The following is a 19,644-nucleotide window of genomic DNA, read 5'->3' on the forward strand; positions in this document are numbered from 1 at the left end:
CGAGAAACCCTAGTCGCGGGGCGGAATCCCAGCCCAGCGCCGCGCCCCCCAGCGCCCCGGGTTCACACTCGCGCGGCGGGACGGGGTAGGGGGGTGCGGAGTTGGGGGGCCCGGGAGCTGTCCTCATGCGGGGGACACTCGCGCTCGCGGACGCCAGTGACGTCTCCCGGGGGTAGGGTGGTTTCCAACCTTCGGGACAGTTCCGAGCTGAGCTGTCCCCCAGGAGGGGCGTGGACTGAGGGACGTTTTCAAGAGCGTCTCATCAGAATGCAGAGGACACCGCCGCGCGTCCCCTGAGAACGCGAGTTTACTGAGTGCCTTCATTCATCCGGGAGTCAGTCTTTTCTCTTCTCAGCAGGTGTTATCTGAAGCCGGTCTGGAACTTTAAGGGAGTGTGGGTTACAGTTACAACTTTAACAATCGGTTTTCGATGAAGCGATGTCTCGAATGACCTAGGCGTCGGCTCGGACTCGGGACCCGGCTGAGGGCTGCGGAGGAGGGATGGGCTGCGGGGTGAGGAGCGCGGTGATCAGTCCCCTGTCCTCTCCGCCCCCCGCAGACCTCAGCTCCCTCGCCGGAGAGAGGAGGATGTGGTGAAAGGATGGGGCTTCTCCCTGACGGGGCTCACAATGGCCAGAGAAGATTCCGTGAAGTGCCTGCGCTGCCTTCTCTATGCCCTCAATCTGCTCTTCTGGGTAAGTCAGTTCCACGGCACCAACAGGTGGGGACGGCTGGACGCGGTGTCCCCCAGCCACCACTTAATGCGCCAAAGGGCATGGCGAAACAGTAATTAATTACAAAGGATCGCACTCTCTCTTTTTCGGAGAAGTCCATTTTGACCTTAAAATGCCTTTGATCTAGCTGAAGTGGCATTTGTAATTAGAAAAGAGAAATCGACGCCTGGATACTGGTGGCAGTAAAATTAGACTTGAAGTTAAGCTCGGGATATAAATAAATGCACGTGCTTGTGCTGGTAGATAAGAAAATTATGACACACACTTAGGGAACTGCTTGTTTTCAGGAATTTTAGATAACTGTCCAAGCCATGAATTGTTTCCTTACCTCATCCTAGCCTATAAAATCTGGTTGGGGTAGAGCAGTCTTAACTATGTTTTTGTAGGAATTCAGACACAGATACCCTATCGAAAGACTGGGTAGATTTTTCTAGGAGGTTCCATTCGGCCTGAAAAGGTGGTTTTCATGTAACTATTTCTAAGTTGGCAAAGTTTTAAGGAATTTTGTGTATGCTTTTGGAAAATCCCATAACCATTAAAGGAAATAAAATACATAAAATTTAACAAGCTAATGGAAATATTTATGCTGTATGAGCTAGTGACTTTCTATGCTTTGCACCCAGGCATAAATTTTCATTAAGTGTTATTAATAATCACATTATTATTTGTAAAATTTATGAGGAAAATATAAAAATTAAAACTTTGTTGCTTCAAGGAGCTGTCATCCTTAAGCAAGTAATTTTTGCCAATTTCGTATTCTATTAATAATTTATATTCACATTTTTCTGTTAGAAAGTTTACTGTGTAATTTATTTATGTGGCTGACCAGCTGGCATTGACCAGCTTCCTTTTGTAAGACTAATACATGTGGTCTCTGGAGGATGACATTTTGGTTCGAACTTGTCCCCATAGGTGCCTCCATTTTAAAGTGACAAATTCAGCCTTCCTTCCATGAGTAATCTGAAAAGATATCTAAACTGGCAATATTTTTTTCTCTGCCTGAAAATTAAAAATCATTGAATAGTTAAATTCACCACTTGGAAATGTAAGATCACTTATTGATCTTATTGCAGATTTTAATTCCACATATGTATATTTTTTCAATGGATCATCAAATCGCCCACTTAGCTATAAGTTTATTAAGATTTTAAACTTTGTGGGTTTTTTTTAAATGTGTTGTAATTGTGACTTCAATTTACTGGTTTTTCACTTTTCTTCTTTATGCTTTTTAATTACAGAATCTTCACATTTTTATAACTAAAAGGGAATTTAAAGATGACTTGATTGAACTTCCTTACTTTGTGGATGAGAAAACTAAGTGTAGGTTAGTGAAGGTTAGAGGTCAGATGGCCCGATGGTGAGAGTCTTTCTCGCTCCCGGAGAGTGCATGCATGATTCCTGTGTTCTCAGTCTCGGAATTACTAGGACTTGTGTTGTTGTCCAAAGAATAATGATTTGGAAATTTTCTATATAATCTGTATTGCGTGGGTGGAAAAGAAAACCTCCATCATTTAACCAAAAAATTGCTATTCCAAGTAATGAATTACTTAAAAAAACCTATTCCTTAAGTTCCTCCAGGGCTCTTTCTTGCCCCCCAAAATGTTAAATATCATGTCTTTGCTGTTATCCTGTACCTCAACCTTCTCACTTTCTGAGTGCATGTTTTACTTATTTATTGAGATCCCTTCCCCTTTCTCCAGCCTTCCTCCTCCTCTTCTGTCTGGCCCTCCTCCAGCCCAGCTTCTCCTCCAACAAAATAATCCCTGTTAACCGCCTGCTATGGATCCCTCTGTGTTTTTTAACATTTCGTACGAAGATGTATTTACTCATAGCTGTCCACATATACCCATTCGTGTACATTTATATGTACATTCACGATATTTTTTTGTTAAATTATTTTTTTTTCTCATGCGGGATTGCTTTGTGGGAGGATATGTGATATAAACGAAGACAAAAGAACTCATCTTTATACAGTTCTTCCATTTGCCAGTCACATTTAGTGCTTCAGTTTCCTAGCTTGTGAAATAGGGATTATAGTTCATTGTTGTGAGGATTAGAGTTAATATACACAGCGGTGCCTAACTGTGCTATCTATGTGGTAGTAGTAACACTAGACAGTAGTACTTGTGTTTGTTACCACTGTTGCTACAGTAATGATGCTCGAGTAGATTATCAGGAGGTGGAGTGCTCAATCAAAGGAACCCCTGTGGTGGTAAAAGCAGGAATTGTTACTGTTGTGATTAATACTGCTATCACTACTACATTTCCTGGACCCCGAATCCCTCCTCCAGGAATCTGTCCCCTAGAAAGAAGAACACCAATACATGCCATTATATGCACACAAATATTTATTGCCATCTTGTTGGTGTTAGGACACTTTTATTAAATTTTGTCAGTTTGAATGTCTTAAAGTGTTATTTCACTGTTGCTTTTTTATTTCCTCTCTTCCCAATTGAGCATGAGCATAATTTTCTTTAGACATGTATATATTTCACATATTTTATTTTATTTCATAATTCATATTCATTAAGTACTTACCATTTAGGTTTGCCTTACTGTTTGCCATTTAGGTTTGCCTTACTGTTTGTTCATTGATTTCATTTATGCTATTACTGTCCTATAGTTCAACAAATTTTTATATGCTGTTTTAAAACGTTTTTCTCTAAGATTTTGTATATTCTTTCATATTATTCTGTTCTTTCAAAGCACCTGCCTTTCTTGTTTTAGTTAGGCTTTCTTTTTCCCAATGGATTTTAAGCTTATTTTATATAGTTAAAAATATCTGTTGGGATTTTTGTTGGAATTGTATGCAATGTATATCCAACTTTGGGAGAATTGGCATTATTCTTTCAGTGCTAAAACAATGTTTGCAGATCCTGTGTTTTCTTACTGAGTCAGACGTAGTTGTCAGCCTTGTGCCGGGTGCATTCCTGGGCATTCTTGACTACTCTCTCATTTAATTCTCATAACGGCCTTGGAAAATTATTTGTTTCTTTTTTGGGTAAAGAGAAGTCACTCAGAGAAGTACAATAACTTGCTAGTGAGTGGCCGAACAGGGATTCAGAGTTCAAAATGTTTCTTCTCCGAGTGTGATAGAAGTTGTAGCACTGAAAACGGAGGTGAATTTATTTGCCCTGGGGAGATAAACATCCTCAGCAGGAAGGGATACGCTGTCTTACTCCTAATTCCACGTCTTCTGGAGCAGTCAGTGCATCTCACCTGCACATGCATACGGATCACCTGGTGTCTTGTTAGAATGCAGATTCTGATTCAGTACTGCAGGGGCTTGGGCCTGGAAGTCTGCATTTCTAAAGCTCCTCTGTGAGGTTGTTGGTCTGCGTCCCACCTATTGAGGAGCACGGCTTTAGTCCCTGTGTTCGGTTCTCATTGGAATTAGAAGCAGACAAACAAGTGTAGCATATGAGCCCAACTTCTTACATCAGACTTCACACCTTGAGTATGGAGAGGGGATTATTCTTGCCACTAGTTCTGGAAGATTGAGAAACCTGTCCTCTTTACCTCTGGGATCAAAAGCTGAAACATTTTACTCATCACTCGACATTTTAAATAGTCCCTCCTGCCCCCCACCTTCCCTATTTCTACTCTGTTGGTACCATCTTTCCTTCTTTCTCAACCCAAAAGGACTTTAGGGAAAAGAAAACGAAAATCTTAACTGAGGACCTATACAATTTTGTTTTGCTGTTCTGAGAGCTGGACGTCGAACAGAGTGCTTTGTGTGTGTTTTTTAAAGTACATCCTGAGAATTTTTCTAAAGGCGAGGCAGAGACATGTCTAAGAGGAGACAATTCAAGATCACAAGTGCACTTCTTTCCGTTGCTATGGAACCAATCAGCTTGATGTGCCCTCTTTTGAGTGGCTTTTCCACCTTCTGAAGAAGCGCCACCCGCTACAGCTGTAGGGGAGCTGACACACGGTTCGTCCTGAGTGCCGTGGGTTTGTAGCGGGGAGGTCACATGGGACACGGTGCACGTGGATGAACTGCCCCAAGAACTGTTTTGAAGCCATGATTCGCATTCTGGCCCCAAAGGAGCAAGGAAATGAGCTATTTTCACTTCAATTTTATCCCGCTTTTACTCTTTAAATGGCATATTATTTAAGTAAATGAAAGCTTTCGTCCGTTTTAAAGACAACTTCTGTGGCTTTATGATATGAATGCTTGCCATTCATAGATGATAATTTTCTGCTGTTACAACTATGGATAAATATGGTTGTCTTTGGAAGTTCTTGAAGTTGGTGAGCACTTAACATTTATCAAATATGTTTGCTTATTATTTTCTAAAAATATAATTTCCCATCTGTAGTTTTTAAGTCTGATTTCTCACTGGCAGATAAGAGTCACTGTTTTTCACCTACCATTACTAAAGATAGTAGCAAAGATAGAGTAGAGGAACTACTCTACTGAACTAAGAAAAGAAGCTTATAAAAGAAAACCTAAAAAGTGGACAGGGAATCTGGTTCATACTTTTGGGATATATGCAGGGCAAGTGAGACACAGAAAGTTAACGTTCTGTTTCTCTTTCCTTGGCCATATGTAGCGAACCTTAGGCGTTTGACCCATGGCAGACCCTACTGAGATTCTTGGCAAGTAGATGTTTGTATTCGCATGGCATTTATGTAGTCATATAAAAATACAGCTTTTTAAATTGTTGCCCTTAACTTTATACTCTGAAAGGCCTTGATGTGTTCTTTAATTCTAAGTACTAGGGGAGAGCCTTCCAACAAATGTTAGTTCTTTTAAAAAATAAACTTTAAATAAGCTTTAGTCTCAGGGGCAAAGCTGGTACATGTTTTTTATATGGTGTGGCCCCAGCTGAACAAAGATGAGCCATCACATGGTTCATAAAGACCACCCTTTAGAGAGGGGCCTGGGGACTCTTTGGGACGTGTCCCTGCAGCAGACCAGAACAGTACTGATGTTGGCCTGCCAGCCTCTGAATAATCAAGACTTGATTTAACTTTATGTTTCAATAAGTAACTATTTCAATTCTTTTTTTAAGACAAAGGATTTTTTTTGTGTGTTTAAAACTTTTAGTGCTTAAATTTTTTTTAGTGTTTATTTATTTTTGAGAGAAAGACAGAGTGCAAGCAAGGGAGGGGCAGAGAGAGAAGAGACACAGAATCTGAGGCAGACTCCAGGTTCTGAGCTGTCAGCACAGAGCTCAACACAGATCTTGAACCCACAAGCTGTGAGATCATGACCTGAACTGAAGTCAGACACTTAACCGACTGACTGAGCCACCCAGGCACCCCTAGACAAAGGGAGTTTTAAAAGCATCTAGTCCAATTCTTCACTTTCAGGATAAACAAACAAAGGTTCCAGAAGTTTGAATTACTTGTCCAAGTTCTCTGTAGAGAGAGAACTGTAACTAAGTTCCCCATCTCTCTTCTGCATTCTGCTCTTTGCTACCAGACTTGACATAAAAAGTAAAGTTAAGATAGATCGTATTAAATATCTGTCAGCCTTGAACAGCTTTGAACAGCCTTGAACTGTTCTCTTATATGAGGCTATAGATTATGAAGGAATTAGAAAGTCTATTTTGTGACTATGCTTTTATTGTTTGGTGGCAACCAAAATCCTACATTTCTTAGTAAGTTTAGGGACTGTGCATACATGTAAGATTATGATTGAGAAAACAACTTGATTCAATATTTATTTTTACATAATTAGATTTGAGCAAAACCAGAATACATCTCCAACAATAGCAAATTTCATATGTACAAGTATTTGTGGAGAGCTAGCATTTTCTAAATGTTTCGCAAGACAGAATGCTGCAGATGTCCTGCTAAGTAGTAGATTAAGTATGTTTCTCTAGAGTAATATTCGGGTTATTTTCTAAACGTTTCCTTCAACTACAAATAATAGTTTGCACTATTGGAGAAAGTGTACGGACGTATATGCCTAGTTACGTATGATAATCATACTGCTCCTAGTAATTTAACCATCATGAATGACAGTTGAAGAATTATTTTATTTTCATTTGGAAACCTAGTAGAAAATGCTGTTATTGGGAAGGGGTCCTGCATTGCTTGTATTATTTGTGCTTGTAGATTTAATAGCATCAAGATTTGTACTGAGGTGACCTCATCTCCTTTTAGCTTTGTTTCTTGCTACAGCATGAACTCTGTGTGGTTACCGCTATGATTTTCTCAACCCCAGTGAGTAAAATCACTCTTTGAGAATGAAACTGTTTCCAGACATTTAATGCAGCTGGAAATAATGTCATAATAAAAAGCAGTTTTATTCTCAGAGTTGCTTGTTCGCCATAAGATAGGGCTTTGTGTTGATATTATTTATTTTGACTAATGTTCTGGGCACAGCTGCAATGCTTGGGTAACTACTGTGCAAAAGAACCATAGTCAAATAGAAGCTTGTAGTTTAAAGGACGCTTGAGAACACTTAAACCGGCTTCTGACCTGATATATAAATCTTTGATCTTGTAATTCAGCAAGCATCTGTCTACTGGAAAATTTCCAGTAGTAGTAGCCTAGTTCTTGAAGCATCTCCTAGTTTGGCTTAGCTCATCTAGCAAGTTGAAATTGTCTCTCTTCAATTTAATCATTTTCTCATTCATTCGTGTAATATCTGTTGGGTCTCACCGCTGGGCCCGGTCTCCTCCTGTGTGACAGGGCTGTACCCAGTGGTCTATGGAATGAGATGGGTGGGTGAAAATAGGAAACAGTAGATAATTGCTCTGTGAAGTCCGTGCCAGATGGTAAGGAGGGAATTGGGAGAACATCTTTACATCCTAGCTATTTGAGGTGGTCTCGAAGAGTCAGGTTGAGCTGCTCTGTTGGTGAGGATGGGAAGGCTGGGGCAGGTGCATTCCAGGCAGAGGGAATGGCACCGGCAAAGACGGAGAGGCTTGGGGGGAGCTGCGTGGTGCATCGCTGGCGAGGTACAGGCAGCTTTCTGTATCTGAGTACAGAATGTGTGTGGGAAGGAGCAGGCAGGGAACAGATTGAAGAGATCATTTAAAGGTGACTGAAGAGGGCCTCTGTGCCCTACTGAAGCGTTTAAACTTGACTCTCTAGGAGAGAGTTGGGGGTAGTGGAACCAGAGCTGGGAAGGCCCCCTCAGGGCAGCTGTGGGAGCTGTATAAGCAGAAGAACTCAATCTGTGTTTCCTAAAGCTAACTGAAGGGTGAATTTGAGGTGGCCTCTGTGAGCTGGAGAGTTCATTATAAGGTGAGTGTAATTACCTGGCAAGAGATTGAGGGCCTGAACTAGCCAGAAGTGGCAGGAAGTGGGGAAGAATTCACCAGCCGTGGTGCCGGAACAATCTGTGGGACTTGAAAATAATTAGCTGTAGGACTGAGGAAGAGGGAGAGGTTCAGGCTGCTGCCAAGTTGCCAGTTTATGTGATTGAAGCGTTGATTATACCATTTACTGAGATAGGAAACACAGTGGGAGGGACACACAGGTTTCGAGAGGAATGGAAATGAGTTCCGTTTCAGAAATGTCAAAACTGAGAATGGCCGTGCAATCCAGTAGGTAGCTATATCACGGAACTTTCTTCCTCAGCCATGTGCTAGACCTTTAAATACCTGAAGACTGCATTTCTGAACTGATCTAGGAGTTGTCTTGTCTCTTAAGTTGACTGAGAAAGATTAAGAGAAAGCCCTGAGGTCAAAAGTGACTTGAGATAGTAGTAGGTAATATATATAAGAATCCTAGTCCGTCTTTTCATTGCGTAAATCCTCTGTGAAGTCGCCCTTATTATCCTACAGATTGTATGTGAGGAAATAGGCTTAGGAAAGATTCAATAACACCCAAAGTCACAGAGCTAAAAAGGAGCAAGGTGGAATTACAAACCAAGGCTTTTGATTTAATGGTTTCTTACAGCCATTATGGCCAAGACTATCTGCCTTAAATGGCCTCTAAGACCATGTATTCTGGTCCCTGCTTGGCTTTCCATTCTTACCACATGCCAATTTCCTTTCCATGAAGATGTCATGCAGCCTTCCATCCTGGGATCTTTGCTCTTCCTTCTGGCTGGATTGTACTTTTCAACTGCTCTTCCATAATGAACTTGTATAATTATCCTTCAGACCTCAGCTCTCTGAGGGATGTCCCTTTGAGTCCTTGGGATAGGTCAGGCACCACAAATAGGATTCTTATAGCAACCAGTATTACTCCTCCCCAGAGTTTATTACAGTTTGCAGCTACACATTTATGTCTTTGATGGGTTGATTAGGGTGTGTTCTCTTACTAAATTTCACCACAGAATAGAGATGATGCCTGTTATGGTCCATCCATGTATCTCTACCACATTACAAAGGACCTGGCCAAGAGCAGTTGATCAATATATATTTTTTGAATGGAAGAATTACTTCAAAGCCCATGCATTTAACCAATTCTACCCTACTATAAATGTTTTGGAATATGCCACTTAAAAGATATATACATTTTTTGTTATAAATGGAAGATGTGTATAATGACAACCACTAATAATATACTATACCAAAAATGAAGAATCTGATAATTTATTGAAACCTGTCTCAGAACTAAGACACTGGAAATTGGCTAAACAGCTGCTAATAAATTACAAGACAGAGAAACCAAGATCAGTTATTACTTTAAAGAATGATAAAGAGGGGCACCTGGGTGGCTCAGTCGGTTGTGTCTGGCTTTGGCTCAGGTCATGATTCATGGGTTCGAGCCCAGCATTGGGCTCTGTGCTAACGGCTCAGAGCCTGGAGCCTGCTTTGGATTCTGTGCCTCCCTCTCTCTCTGACCATCCCCTGCTCGCACTCTCTCTGTCTCTCAAAAATAAATAAAAGACAAAAAAATTTTTTTAAATGATAAAGAGAGGAGAGAATTATTTGTAATTGCACAAGAATTTGAAGTCAATAAACTACGACATTAATAGAGTTTTCTGGCTCCTGTGAAACTTACAAGGTATTTAAAAGCCCACATACAAGTCAAGTAGAGGGAGAATATGGTGCCCTGCTAGCCCTGTATGTTTTAATAGGTTCTATTATAATTTAGCTATGGAGAAGCCAACGGATCAGATGACTACCATTGAATAGATAGTTTATTATACTTACAGATCCTGAGAGAGACAGTACACGTCTCTTCCATCAGGGCCAAAATGTAAGCACTGGGGGCCATCACAAGGCAGAGAGAAAGGGATGGGGCAAGTACTTTTGTTGTAGCTACATCAACAAGGAATGGGCAAGACAAAGTAAGTAGGTTCTGGATTGGCTAGTATAAATAATTTCAGCAGCCTCTGGAGTACAGGGGTGTCCTGGTCGTCTGGCATTGGGACCTTGCTGTGATTAAGCAGGCGTAGAGTGGGCATGAGTGAGACAGACCAATAAAAGAGGTGGTTGGGGTGTGGGGTCTGGATTGGTCAATTTGTGTTTGCAAATGCCGAGTGTGAACCTGGAAGCAGACCTCCTCGGAAGGGCGGTGGAGGGCAGGCAGCCACGGCAAGGTGGCTCAGGCACATTATTCGTTTGTTCGGACCAAGGTGTGTCCAGCTTGAACATATAGAACAGATGTTAAAACATCAAATTGACAGAAGCTAGAAGCATGATTAATAAACTGTGGCTGACCCACGGGGTAGCTTTTATTAGTTTTTACTTTTACAATCTGTTTTTATTCCCAACAGAAATGAGGATAGTAAAAACCGGCCTTATTCTTCTCTGAACTGTGGTCCCAGGATTTGTAATCTGTTTAGGCCATTGACTCCTAGGATTCCATTCCCCAAAGGATATAGTTAAGACCCTCAGACTTAGTCTGGCAGTACAGACTAACCCCCATCTTATCTTTCCCCTTTTAAAAGAAGATCCCTGCATGCTGTGTGGGCTAGTCTCCTCACTGTGGAAATTGACACATTTCATTTTTTTTAACGTTTATTTATTTATTTTTTGAGAGAGAGCGAGAGTGAGCACAACATGGGCACATTGCACCAGTGAAGAAGGGACAGAGAAAGTGAGAGGGAGACAGAGAATCTGAATCAGGCTCAGAGCTGTCAGCACAGAGCCTGCCACAGGGCTAGAACTCAAGAATCGTGAGATCATGACCTGAGCCAGTTGGACGCTGAACCGACTGAGCCACCCGGGTGCCCGGATATGTTCATTTCTAAACTCGGAAGGCAGTTAGTGACTAAACCTGAACTCCAAAGACCAATGGCCTGGATTTGAATCTTGGCTTTGCCACTTAGAACCGGTAGGATGTTGTACAGATGACTTCATTTTTCTGTGCTTCACGGTACTCTTTACAGTCCTTAATTATCTACTTTATCTGTTTATTCCTCGTGTTCCACAAGAAGCTTCACAAAGGCTGGGATCTCGCATCTCTTATTCATGGCAGGGTCTCTAAATCTAACACAGAGCAGGTGTTGGATCAGTATTTGCCACTGAATGAAGAAATGAGCAAATTCACTACCTGATTTTCCAAGCAGGCAGCCATACTTCCCTGTACAAGAGGTCATAGAGCTCTACATATTCTGTTTGCCTTGGAGCCTTTATCCAGAAAGCATTAAAAAAATTTTTTTTTTGTTTTATTTATTTTTGAGACAGAGAGAGACAGCATGAGCAGGGAGGGGCAGAGAGAGAGGGAGACACAGAATCAGAAGCAGGCTCCAGGCTCTGAGCTGTCAGCACAGAGCCTGACGCAGGGTTCGAACCCATGAACGTGAGATCATGACCTGAGCTGAAGTCAGAGGCTCAACCGACTGAGCCTCCCAGGCGCCCCCAGAAAGCATTCTCATGGCCAATGCTTGATTCAGTCAGTACAGACTCTTTCCTATCTTGTATATTCATTATTTAATGAATTTAAAGTTAAATCTATAATGCATAATGGCAAATGATGTTCATTAATATGCCAGAAGGTATTAAATATCAAATTAAGTTGAATTTCACTACATTGTGCTTAAAAACATACGGATACACTTTAGAAAATATTTCCATCTAAATAGGAGAGGGTTAGGGGTTAACCTTCAACTTTTGAAAAGTTGAAAACTTTTCCCAGGAAGATTCGTTTTGAACATGTTCTATATAGTTGCTTAAAAAAAGCTATGGGCAATTTTAAACATATACAAAAGTAGAAAACGCAGTATAATTAATCCTTAATTACCTATTACCGAATTATCAACATAACCTCCCAACTAAATCCTGTGCATCGTGAATATTTATTTGACCATTCAGCATATATCTCGAAAAGGATCCTTTAAAAAATCGTCATACCACTGTTGTATATAAAACAATAATTTCTTAACATTTTCAAATATCCAGTCATGTGAAAATATCCCCAGTCATCTCATAAATGTCTTTTCTGTGCTTGTTTTGTTTGAATCAGGATCAGGTCAACATATTGCTGTGGGGAATCTCTTAAATTTTTTTAAAATTTATTAATAGTTTCTCCTTTCTTCCTTTTTTCCACTTGGCCAGTTTTTTTAATTGGAGAAATCAGACCATTTGTCCTTTGAAATTTCTCGCATTCTCAGTTTTGCTGATTGCACCCCCGTGGTGGCATTTAACAAGTTTAAATCTATTCCCTGTATTTCCTATAAACTGATAATTAGAGCTGGAGGCTTGGTTAGATTCAGATTGACTTTTTGGTAAAAATACTTCAAAGGTATCTCTGTACTTCCAATTGTATCACATTTTGGGGGACATTGTCTCCTCTTTGTGGCATTAAAACTAAGCAATGGGGTCTGGTATTTTTTACTTCCACCTAATGTCTTCATTCTAGAAGTTAGCCTTTCACATTATGCAGTTCGCAGTCCTGACTACATATTAGAACATCCGTGGAACCTTACACATTTCTCATGCCTCCGCCCCACTTTCAAGAATTTGTCCAGGATGGTTCTGGGCTCAGTAATTTTTTTTAAAGAGTTTTAAGTGATTTTGATGTACAGATACAACTGAGAAAGACTGGCCTGATAATGTGGGCAGTCCCTGAGGATCTTTGCCTAGAGATCCATTATTTCAGAGGGTGTTGTTAAATAGTGATACTCTGTTATGCTTTATGCATGTATTGGCAGAAATTCTTCTATAAGACTTTCATGGAGTCTTCAGTTCTTTTGTATAAGAAAGGTAGGATAAATCTTGGATTCTTACCAGTTTTCTGAATAATGAGTATCCACCATCCTACAAAGGTGATGGGTGAGTTTTAATTATTATTTGAATTCATAGATTTTAGTATTTGGTATTTCAAACCATTGCATTTATTATTATTATTATTATTATTATTTTGATACTCAAATTGTTTGACCCTTAGCCAACGGAAGCCCTTTCAAGTTAGTTCCTGTGACTTTCTTGGCAGTATCAGTCGTACGGATTCCACTGCTTCCTGGCCACTGCATATGACGTGTTTTAGGCTCATCTTGTACATCTGATAATTTAGTCATTCTGTGGCCTCTTCATCTTGTGCAATTCCTGCCTTAAACCTGGAATCAACCATGTAATAGCTTAGCTATATGTGTCCTATTTGGTGACCTTCTGTTTAGGGGCTATGGCATGATTACAAAATGAAATGGCAGATATTTATCGTAATGGTAAATTCCTAGATGGTAATTGGGGGAAAAGCACAATGTTCATGTAACAAAAAATCCTTAATTTTTAAAATGATTAATCCCGCAGAGAATGTTGGTAACCAATTTGCATTTTTTTCTTTCCAGTTAATGTCCATCAGTGTGTTGGCAGTTTCTGCTTGGATGCGGGACTACCTAAATAATGTCCTGACTTTAACTGCAGAAACAAGGTAAGCTTTGTAATTAATGATTGATTTCTTTCGTCAGGTTTTCTTAGACCCAAGTTTCTAAGTAACTTTGCCCTTAGCTGTTTAGATGGTAGTGTTCTTCCCCAATCAATAAGCTTTGTTACAGACCCTTGCATCTTCTGGCATTCTCATTAAGGGATGCCACTTGTCCTAGAGAACACGTCTGGGGATGCTAACACCAGTTGCCTGTCCTCTGGACAGTGGGTCAACCATGTCACGTTTGTGCTGAAAGAACAGTGTAGCTACTTTTCTATAAGAAAATTATCGCTGACACCTTCTTACCCTCATATCTCTCAGCTAAGGAAAACCAAACTCAGCATTCCCATTTTCTTCTCAAATTTCAAAAAATTGATCCACTAACATCACAAAAGGCAAGTTACTTAACTTCTCCCAGCCTCTATTTCTTCATCTCTGAATGGGAACTGACACATATGCCACGCGGAAATGTTGGAAGGATTAATTAACTGAGATACATTTTGTAAAGTCCTAACCAAAGTGGAGCTTAGTAAACAGTAATGGCTAAGTTTTTGTCATTATTACTCTTACTAGTATGGTTCTAGTTAATGATTTTTTTCATAGCAAAAAAGTTCTCTAGCAAAAATCATCTTCCTCCCTCTTTCTTTTAATATAGACTAATTTCCTTTCGCATAGCAGTGTTTCACGTTTTGGGGGAAGATTAGTTGCCAGGCAGAGAAAGTGCTGCATGCGAATTCCCAGATCAGAGAGGAGGAGGGAGATTCTTCTCAGCTGGAAAGTGGCAGTGGGGCTACTTCCTCAGGAAGTGTGTTTCCTCAGGCTACAACTTCAGAGCTAATAGCAGATTGACTTCTTACTGGGGATCCCCATCTGTTTTTTTTAAGTAGGCTCCATGCCTACTGCAGAGCCCAGTGCAAGACTTGAATTCATTACCCTGAGATCAAGACCTGAGCTGAGATTAAGAGTCAGATGCTTAACTGACTGAGCCAACCAAGTGCCCCTGGGGACCCCTATCTTACATATTTTAAATGAGTGGAGGTAGAAATGCTACCACTTGTATAAAAAAACTAAGCAAAACATAACAAAAATAAGCGAGTCAGTGATAGTGCAGTGATTTTGAAAATAGCACTATAGTCATAGCTTTGAGGCATGATAATTTATTTTAAAAATTTTTAACATTTATTCACCCTTGAGAGGCAGAGAGAGGCAGAATGTTAACGGGGGAGGGGCAAAGAGAGAGACATAGAATTCGAAGCAGGCTCCAGGTTCTGAGCTCTCTGTACAAAGCCCAACACGGGGCTCGAACCCACGAACAGTGAGATCGCGACCTGAACTGAGGTCAAACACCGACCGACTGAGCCACTCAGGTGCCCCTGAAGCATGATGATTTCAAGGATTATTAACATGAATCTCAACTGTGTCTCGTACTCTGTCTTGGGTGCATTTTGGTTCTGTTGTATGTATAACATGACATTATTGTTCTTCTTTCAGGGTAGAGGAGGCTGTCATCCTGACTTATTTTCCTGTGGTTCACCCAGTCATGATTGCTGTTTGCTGTTTCCTTATCATTGTGGGGATGTTAGGATACTGTGGAACAGTGAAAAGAAATCTGTTACTTCTTGCATGGGTATGGTGTTTATATCTTCTCTTTGTTATGGGTAAAACGACCAACCAGAACTGTATTATTTTTTCATCAGTGCACAAGATTACGTGCTTAGGGACCCGTGATAGCAGTATTCTAATCTGTGGTAATTGTTCAACATCCTGTGAGAAGGGAAGCGTTCTTTCCATGAGAGATGATTTCGGCACAAGTATTTGTTGTGCTCAAATGGTGAGGTATGGAAATATGTACGCTACTTAGTTATTCCACTCAGGCTGTGGGTTGACATTTTCACTTGAAAGTATGAGGGTTTTTTTTTTGTGTCATGAGTCTTATTACCACCCAAACAGGCTCCTTGGGATTAGAACGAGGAAGACATAACAGAACTCTGTTTCTCTCTCTCTCTCTTCTTTTAAAAAAAAAACTGTCAAAAAGCCTATGTGGAAATTCACATGAAGTCGCAGACAGATATTAAAAATCCCAGTACTGCCTTTACAGAGGTTAGTGGATAAAGTGAGTCTTGGTTTCCATAATCTTCATGGATTTTGTTTTGTTTTGTTTCGATTCTGAGGTTTTTTTTTTTTAAAGCACGTTGTGTATATAACATATTGCTTGTTAGTGGCACCAGGTAGTGAGGCTGTTAACGGGTAATTGCAAACATCTCAGATTCTGGAGGAATTAATTCATTATATGCCCTTCTTTGCAGTAGGACTCAGTGCTAGCTGTGCATTAATTTCTTGTAGGGAACTTAACAAAAACATTTTAATGGTGTGCTGATACGCTGGATATCTGAGCAGAAAAAAGTCCTGATTTGTAGCGTTTGAAGACGTCCACGGGGTAACTGCTTGCAGCATGGGGGATTTCAGGCTACTAACGTGGTATCACTGAATGCAGAGTTGGGGAGAGATGAGCACAGACTGGCTCTCAAGAGCCTGCTCCCACACACCAGTGCTTGACTGGATCCCATCCCAAGCCAATTAAAACAGAATCTTAGTGGGAAGCTGAACTAAAGCTTTGAATTTCACAGGAACAACCTGTGATAATGTATTAGTTGGCTTCTTGGAGGATAAGTCGTGGCTTCATGGATTCTTCAAGTCCATGATTGGAAAACAGAAGATGCTGCAGAAAATAAACTACACTCAGAGAAGGAAACATGCCCATTTCTTTACTTCTCTCCCCTTTGGTATACAGTGAGGAGAATGGTAAAAGGGTTTGGAATCTTAATTTGCCGTTTAAGACATTTGGACAATAATTTAAACATAACCTCAAGGACTTACTTTATATGAAACTCATATTTTAAAGGCTGGAGAAGGTATTTTGAACTGACAAACATCTCAGAATCTGTTTTTAAAACCACAATCTTAGAATGATGTCCCATTTACACAACAATTTAAGAATGCCGAGTCTTCCCCCTGTCTCCAACTTGTGTGACTCTGGGTGGTTCCTGGACTGTGTTTTTGGGTAGGGGGGTAGCATATTTCATGGAACCTGAAAGACTTTTAGGAACCCATTTTGAAAGCCATTTTTGCATCCCATTTGGCTGTTTGAATGCTCCTAAAGCAGGTTGACAAAGAACCAAGTAATTTGATCTCTACTTGAGGCAGGATGAGTCACAGAGAATTGTGATGAGAGATTGGAAAGAACCTTATGATGCAAAGGTGACACCGAGGACTGAAATCATAATAATGACAAAGATGATGATGATAAAGTAGTTAACATTTCTCAGGTGCTTCCAGATGTTGTAGAGGTTTACATGAATTTTTTTACATGAAGAGTTTTATATGATTTAATCAATTTTGTCCTCATATTATAATGAGATAGATACTGTTATTTCCATAATATTGATGAGGAAATGAGGCACAGATTGGCTGATTTGTCTAGGTTTGCCTAGCTAGTAAATGGAGAATCTGTTGTATTCAGACCATGGCAGTCTAGTATGACATATTTGTAATAACTTCACTATGTTACTCTGCTGCCTTTTCCTAGGTGCTTCTAGACATTTCTCACATTCTATAACATATTTTCCCTATGATCTTTCATTTCTTCAACCTGAAAAAAGTCATCTAGGATAGATAATTATAAATGAGGTTCAGAGAGGTTCAGTAATATGTCCAAAGCCACTCAACAATAATGGGTGGTGCTTTGATTCAAACCTCAGTGTTTCTGACTGCCAAGCCTGTTCTCGTTGGGCCTTTCCTGAGGTCTCTAGTAGATGCTTCTCAACCTTTGAAGCCTGGCACATTTACCTTATTATAAATTTCCTTTTTTTATAACCAGCCCAAACTACCAAACTACAAACAACTTGGTAATGTGAACTGTACACTTTGCCTATAGCTTTAGTAAATGCTTATCAAACTGAATAATGGACAGGATATTAGAACAGTGTGAGTAGGAGTGGTTAGCCCCTCAGAGGGAATATGGAACCAGGAAGGCAGCGAGGAGAGTGAGGTTTTGAAGGAGGAGTCTGACCCACTAAACTGTAATGATGCTGGAATTGAATCAAAGCAGATCTTCCTTTGGGGGCTGCAAATAAACTGCCATCCTGGCCACCTTATCTTTGGATGTTGGTTTAAACATAAGGGTTCATTCCAAGCAGGTTTATTACTTGAATTTATATTGTGAAATTGTTGAAACCCCACTTAAAAACAATAATAAAATAAAATAAAGAAGGAGCCTAGTAGACAGGGTTCCACTACAAGGGGAATGGCTTCTTAAAGGAGGGGAGGGGCAGTAATGCAAAATAGGACAGGATGTTAGGTCTTTGGCAGGTTTTTGCAAGGCAGCACTCATGTTTTCTTCCTTTGTGCCCTTTAGCTTATTATCCTAATTAGTATTTTAAGAAGTCCGATACATTCAATCCAACTCATTCACTTCCCTGTATTCAAAATCTTGTTTCACTTTTAAGAACTGTAAATGAGATTAGTAGGAAGAAGCTTTTTATTTTTACTTATTTATTTAAGACAACCAGTAACCCTGAAAGCTGTCAGATCTTTTGAGTGAATGATTTAAAAAAAAAAAGGAGCTGGCAACTGGGCTATGGTGCTGTTAAGCAAAAGTTAGAAAGCAATTATTCATCAGATTGATCAAGAAAAAATGGGAGACTCTCAAAACAGGTCTTCATAACCAACCTGTCCTCTCCTTACACCACCCTTCCCTAAAACACCAACACCTGGACAGCCTAACAAGCCACCTCTAGGGAGCATTTCTAAGTGAACTTTGGTCATGAATTTCACCCATCTATTCAGTTATAAATGCAAGTTGTTAAAATATCCTAACTTAAAATTCCTATGTAAAGGCAATTAAAGGCAAGATAGGCAATTAAGTTTGCATTTCAGATAAGCAACAAGTAATCTTGTCATATAAGTATGCCTCATGTCATATTTGGGATATACATCTACAAAACATTATTCATGTTTATCTGAAACTCAGATTTAAATGGGCATCCAGTAATTTTGTTTGCTAAATCTGGCAACTCTACTCTAACTAGATTTATTCTTAACAGGTGTGAAATTGTCATAGGAAATTTTATATATTATTAAGAATATATTTTGTCTATTTATAAAAGTAATTAAATTCAAATTATTTTAGGAAAAGAAACCAAAAATGACTAGGAAAATAAACTTGCTTATGCCATGACTTTCAAAGTGATTTTAGTAACAGAAGTTCCTTCTCTTTTATAAAGAGAAACTGAAGCTACATGGAAATTGGTGGTAAGCCTTAGATGGGTACTCCCAAGGCTTTCAGTTGTAGACTAAATGAAGTTCATTTGTTATTGCAATTCCACCTTGCTATTAACACAAGCATTAGAAAAGTGGTGCCCGCTCAGGGGAATGTAAACAGATTGAACGGACATGTTTACAATATCGACAACAGCTGAATGTCCCCATCTGGAGATCGTCACTTGTCAGAGCATGATGCTAATACACATCCAACGGCCAGCAAGCCACTAGTCAAGCACTGGTCCGAACTGAAGTTGGATGCACCTCACAAGTTCAAGACCAAGTACCTGTGTTTCAAAGGGAAGGTTTGCTTTTATCCTTTCCATTTATATTACTCCAGAGAATTTGCGTATTGCTAGTGATTATATGGAAGCGCTTATAAAGCTTTCTTAAAATATGCAGTGATTGAATCGGATTTGAAATGATTTTCTTAATGGAAATCAAGTAACTTTTTAATGGTTATGAGGAAATTAACCATCCTCGGGTTTTTTGTTGGTTGAAATCATAATGCGAAACTAGAATATCTTAAATGGTAATTTTCTACAGACTCTCTGTTTAAGGCCTTCTTTCAAGCAGTTATAAATTTTATAATTATATAGCTAGTCATAAGCCATTAAGTTAAAATTAAGCTATTGAATTAACTATCTTTATTATTTTCTGTTTATGATTTTGGTTGGTAGCCTAGCAACTATTTCTCAATTAAGGTCCATCACATTGACCACATATTCAGCATCTGTCCAATGTTTTACTTTGTTTTCTCAGAAAACACAGCAACTGTATGTGGTTAGATTTATTATACAGATGAGGGAAGGATGGGTGCCCAAAGATACAGAGCTGCTTTGAGCACCTGGGTGGCTCTGTCAGT

The 19,644-nt window shown here is 39.8% G+C and overlaps 1 protein-coding gene across 6 annotated transcripts in view; it reads left to right on the top strand.

Annotated features, from left to right (window-relative positions):
- Positions 1-19,644, top strand: part of TSPAN12 (tetraspanin 12) — a 63,702-nt gene that overhangs the window by 629 nt on the left and 43,429 nt on the right. The window contains exons 1-4 of one of the 6 annotated variants that reach the window (XM_029955736.1): positions 111-172; positions 560-695; positions 13,384-13,466; positions 14,952-15,087. In XM_029955736.1, the coding sequence (XP_029811596.1) occupies positions 126-172; positions 560-695; positions 13,384-13,466; positions 14,952-15,087 (402 nt within the window). In that variant the 5' untranslated portion in view covers positions 111-125. Of the gene's footprint in view, positions 1-110; positions 173-199; positions 395-559; positions 696-13,383; positions 13,467-14,951; positions 15,088-19,644 lie in introns of those variants that run through there. The other 5 variants (XM_029955751.1, XM_029955761.1, XM_029955758.1 and 2 more) reach the window with 5 other exon arrangements.

This window comes from Suricata suricatta, chromosome 2 (genome assembly GCF_006229205.1).
Source record: "Suricata suricatta isolate VVHF042 chromosome 2, meerkat_22Aug2017_6uvM2_HiC, whole genome shotgun sequence".
Taxonomy (NCBI): Eukaryota; Metazoa; Chordata; class Mammalia; order Carnivora; family Herpestidae; genus Suricata; species Suricata suricatta.